Here is a 2,894-nt window from a genome sequence, read left to right as displayed (position 1 = left end):
CCTCTCGCCTGAGGCCAGGACAAGGGCCGGCCAGCCTGCCGAGCAGAGGGGGGGCAGACCTCCGCCGAGAGCCCACCTGCCTGGACCCCGCCGGCCAGGGGCGTGCGGGAACCGTACCTTCGCTTTCAGTGGCCTCCCAGCCCCTCGCGTGCGTCGGCCGCAGCCTGCGGATCCGCCCAGGGACACCCCAGGCCCAGCGCCACGAGGCTCTAGCCGAGTATTGCTTTACTCCCGCCCGCGGCGGCTCTAGAGGTTCCGCCCAGACACCGCCTCCTTCGGGCAGTCCTCCCGCCTCCATCGCCCGTGGTCCTGGACGGTGGCGGGCTAGACACACGGAGTCCTGGGGCCACCTCGGTCCCTTTAAACTGGAGGATCGCGCGGTCTCGGGGTTTCCATGACGACGACTTCGGATGGGGGATCCGGGCGAGGTCCGGCCGGGGCGCATGTGCAGTGCGTGCGGCGCGCAGCACGTCTTCCCGAATCGCGCGCGCGGCTGTCGCGGGGCTCCTGAACCGCGGTGAGGGCGGGGTGGGAGTTCGTGGGCCGGTTTTGGGGATTCGCGGATCCAGGGGTGGGTTGGGGGTTTGGGGACCCGGGGGCGGATTGGGGGGCTCGAGGGCCCGCGGCTGGGGGGATCATCGCGGGCCCGGGCGGGGATTGCGGGGTCCCGAGGCGCGGTGGGTGGTCGCGGGGCCGGGGCCGGGCGGGTGGCGCGGGGGCCCGGGGCCGGGCGGGGGTCGGCGCCGCTGACCCCCGCGGCTCGCTGCAGGGCGGCCCGGCTCCCTCCGCTCGACCATGGCGCCCCCGCCGCCGTGCAGGCCCCCGAGGAGGCCGCCGCGGCTGCTGCCATTTCTGCTGCTGCTGAGCGTCGCGCTGCTGGGCGCCCAGGCCCGCGCCGAGCCCGCCGCCGGGAGAGCCGTCCCCGCGCAGAGTACGTGTCGCCGAGGGTTGCGGGGCTCTGCGCCCACCCGCCGTGCTGGAGGACCGCGCCCCCTTTGTTCCTAAGCGGTCCCGCATCCCTCCCGCAGCCTGACTCCCAGGCAGTCCCCTCGCTGGGTGGTGCTGGGTGAGGCGGGGCTGTGCGCGCCCCCAACAGCCTGATCCGCGCCCCCGCAGGCCGCCCGTGCGTGGACTGTCACGCGTTCGAGTTCATGCAGCGCGCCCTGCAGGACCTGCGGAAGACGGCCTACAGCCTGGACGCGCGGGTGAGCCCCCGGCCCCAGCTGGGTGGGTGGAGGGACCCGCCAGTCTCCCCATGCCCAGCACTGCATCCTGCTGCCCTTACCTGGCTTGTTATACGACGGGCATTCCCGCATAGGTCTCGGCCTTGAGTACCCCCTTCAAATGCCTTGCGCACTGTTTCCAAACCCCTTCTCGTTGGACACTTCCCTGTGACCCCCAGCTTGGCCCTGAGGATGCCAGTCCCAATCCAGCAGTACCCACGTGGGATGATAAGATCCAGCAGGCAGAAAGGAAACTGAGGGAGGGGGGAGAGCTGCTCCTTTTCTCTGGGTCAGGAAGGAGTGTGGGGCAGGGAAGGTCAGCTTGGGAAGGGTGGTCCCTTGGGAGGGATGGGTGCCTGGCATGGGCCAGGGGCACCCCTCAAATAGGGAATGAACATTGATCCCCCCAACACTCTTTCTGTGTCCCAGCCAAGGGGATTTTCACTTATGACAGATGTGTATTCCTTCTGGAAGAGGGAGAGAATTCCCAGAAATGGAAGGAAGGGGACACCCCAACCGGTTCCCCTTTTCTGGCCAATTTTGAAGGGCTCAGACAGAGGGCTGAGGGGCCTTAATCTCATTGAGGAGCCGGGCCCTAAGAGGAACAGCTCCCAGCCACCCCTGGGGATTGGGGTATAGTGTTAGAGGGTGGAGAGGGCCTTGAGAGGGGCACAGCAGCAGAGTGGGGATCAGCACGGGACCCCAAGGTAGAACTGCCCTGGTGGTGGGGGGGGCCTGTTCCAGCCAGGAGCGGGCGGGTCGTGGGGAGAGGAGGGGAGGGGCCTGGGCTACAGAAGGTGGCCTGTGCTTGGGGGCTGGGGCTGGGTTATCACAGGGTCTCAGGAGCCTGCCAGTAGGTTTTAGGGTAAGCCTGGAAATGGAGTCCCTGGGGGAATGGGGGTCGCTCATGGCCCCTCATGGCTCCTTGTTGCTTTGCAGACGGAGACCCTCCTACTGCAGGCAGAACGCCGGGCTCTGTGTGCCTGCTGGCCCCCTGGGCGCTGAGAACCCTCCGCCAACACTCCCTCATCAATAAAAACCCGGCCCCGAAGCCTGTGTCCTGTCTCGCTGCTCTGGCCACTGGAGCCCATGTGTGTCGTCCCCAGGAGACCCCGGTTGGGGCCCTGTCTGGGCCTTGGTTTCCCCAGCTGTCTTATGGGCTGAGACCCTCTGGCACGTGTTCCATGCCCGCACCATTGCTAAGAACATAGGTGTGTCCAGCCACATGTGTGGACCTGGACCCACAGGCACTGGGTCTGTGGACCCAGGGACCTGTTCTCTTGCTCACCTGCCCTTGTTTTGAGGTTGGGGGAATGTAAAAGCTGGTCTAATCCAATGGAGCAGCTGCTCCAGCACTGAATGCCCCCAGGCTCCTCTGCACTGCAGTGGGGAGGCCTGTGGTGGGGCACTCCATGGAGGCCCAGCCCGTGGACCCCACAAAGCTGAGCCTGCTATGGCTGAGGAGCCCCAGGCTGCCAGAGAGGAAGGGAGGAGGCGGCAGGAGGGCAGCCCAGGGAACCACGTGGGATGATAAGACCTTTGCTCTGCCTGTTGGCTCCCTCCTGGGCACCAGGGACTCCTGGGTGGGGACCTGGGCCTGAAGGCAGGCATCACGCCAGTGGGCAGCGGCCACAGTCACATCCACGTGTGTGTGCACAGTGCCTGCAGGTG

At 67.1% G+C, this 2,894-nt stretch overlaps 1 protein-coding gene across 2 annotated transcripts; it reads left to right on the top strand.

Annotated features, from left to right (window-relative positions):
* Positions 1–306: 306 nt before the first annotated feature.
* Positions 307–2,274, top strand: NICOL1 (NELL2 interacting cell ontogeny regulator 1). 2 transcript variants are annotated; one of them, XM_036921198.2, is made up of 4 exons: positions 307–571; positions 770–931; positions 1,117–1,205; positions 2,163–2,274. In XM_036921198.2, exons 2-4 carry the CDS (start codon positions 796–798, stop codon positions 2,226–2,228), a joined length of 291 nt encoding a protein of 96 aa, XP_036777093.1. In that variant the 5' UTR covers positions 307–571; positions 770–795; the 3' UTR covers positions 2,229–2,274. The 2 variants fall into 2 exon arrangements, with proteins under 2 accessions (XP_036777093.1, XP_036777094.1); XM_036921199.2 differs by having other exon boundaries at positions 310–517.
* Positions 2,275–2,894: the final 620 nt, after the last annotated feature.

Source organism: Manis pentadactyla, chromosome 5 (assembly GCF_030020395.1).
Source record: "Manis pentadactyla isolate mManPen7 chromosome 5, mManPen7.hap1, whole genome shotgun sequence".
NCBI classification, from domain to species: Eukaryota; Metazoa; Chordata; class Mammalia; order Pholidota; family Manidae; genus Manis; species Manis pentadactyla.
The sequence above is the reverse complement of the archived record's forward strand: the minus strand, read 5'-3'. Positions and strand labels throughout refer to the sequence as shown.

Excerpts from the sequence above, each read along its gene's own strand:
- NICOL1 (XM_036921198.2), top strand. The coding sequence starts at position 796 with ATGGCGCCCCCGCCGCCGTGCAGGCCCCCGAGGAGGCCGCCGCGGCTG. Across the intron at positions 932-1,116 it reads GAGAGCCGTCCCCGCGCAGA|GCCGCCCGTGCGTGGACTGT; the intron begins GTACGTGTCGCC and ends GCGCCCCCGCAG. Across the intron at positions 1,206-2,162 it reads CCTACAGCCTGGACGCGCGG|ACGGAGACCCTCCTACTGCA; the intron begins GTGAGCCCCCGG and ends GTTGCTTTGCAG.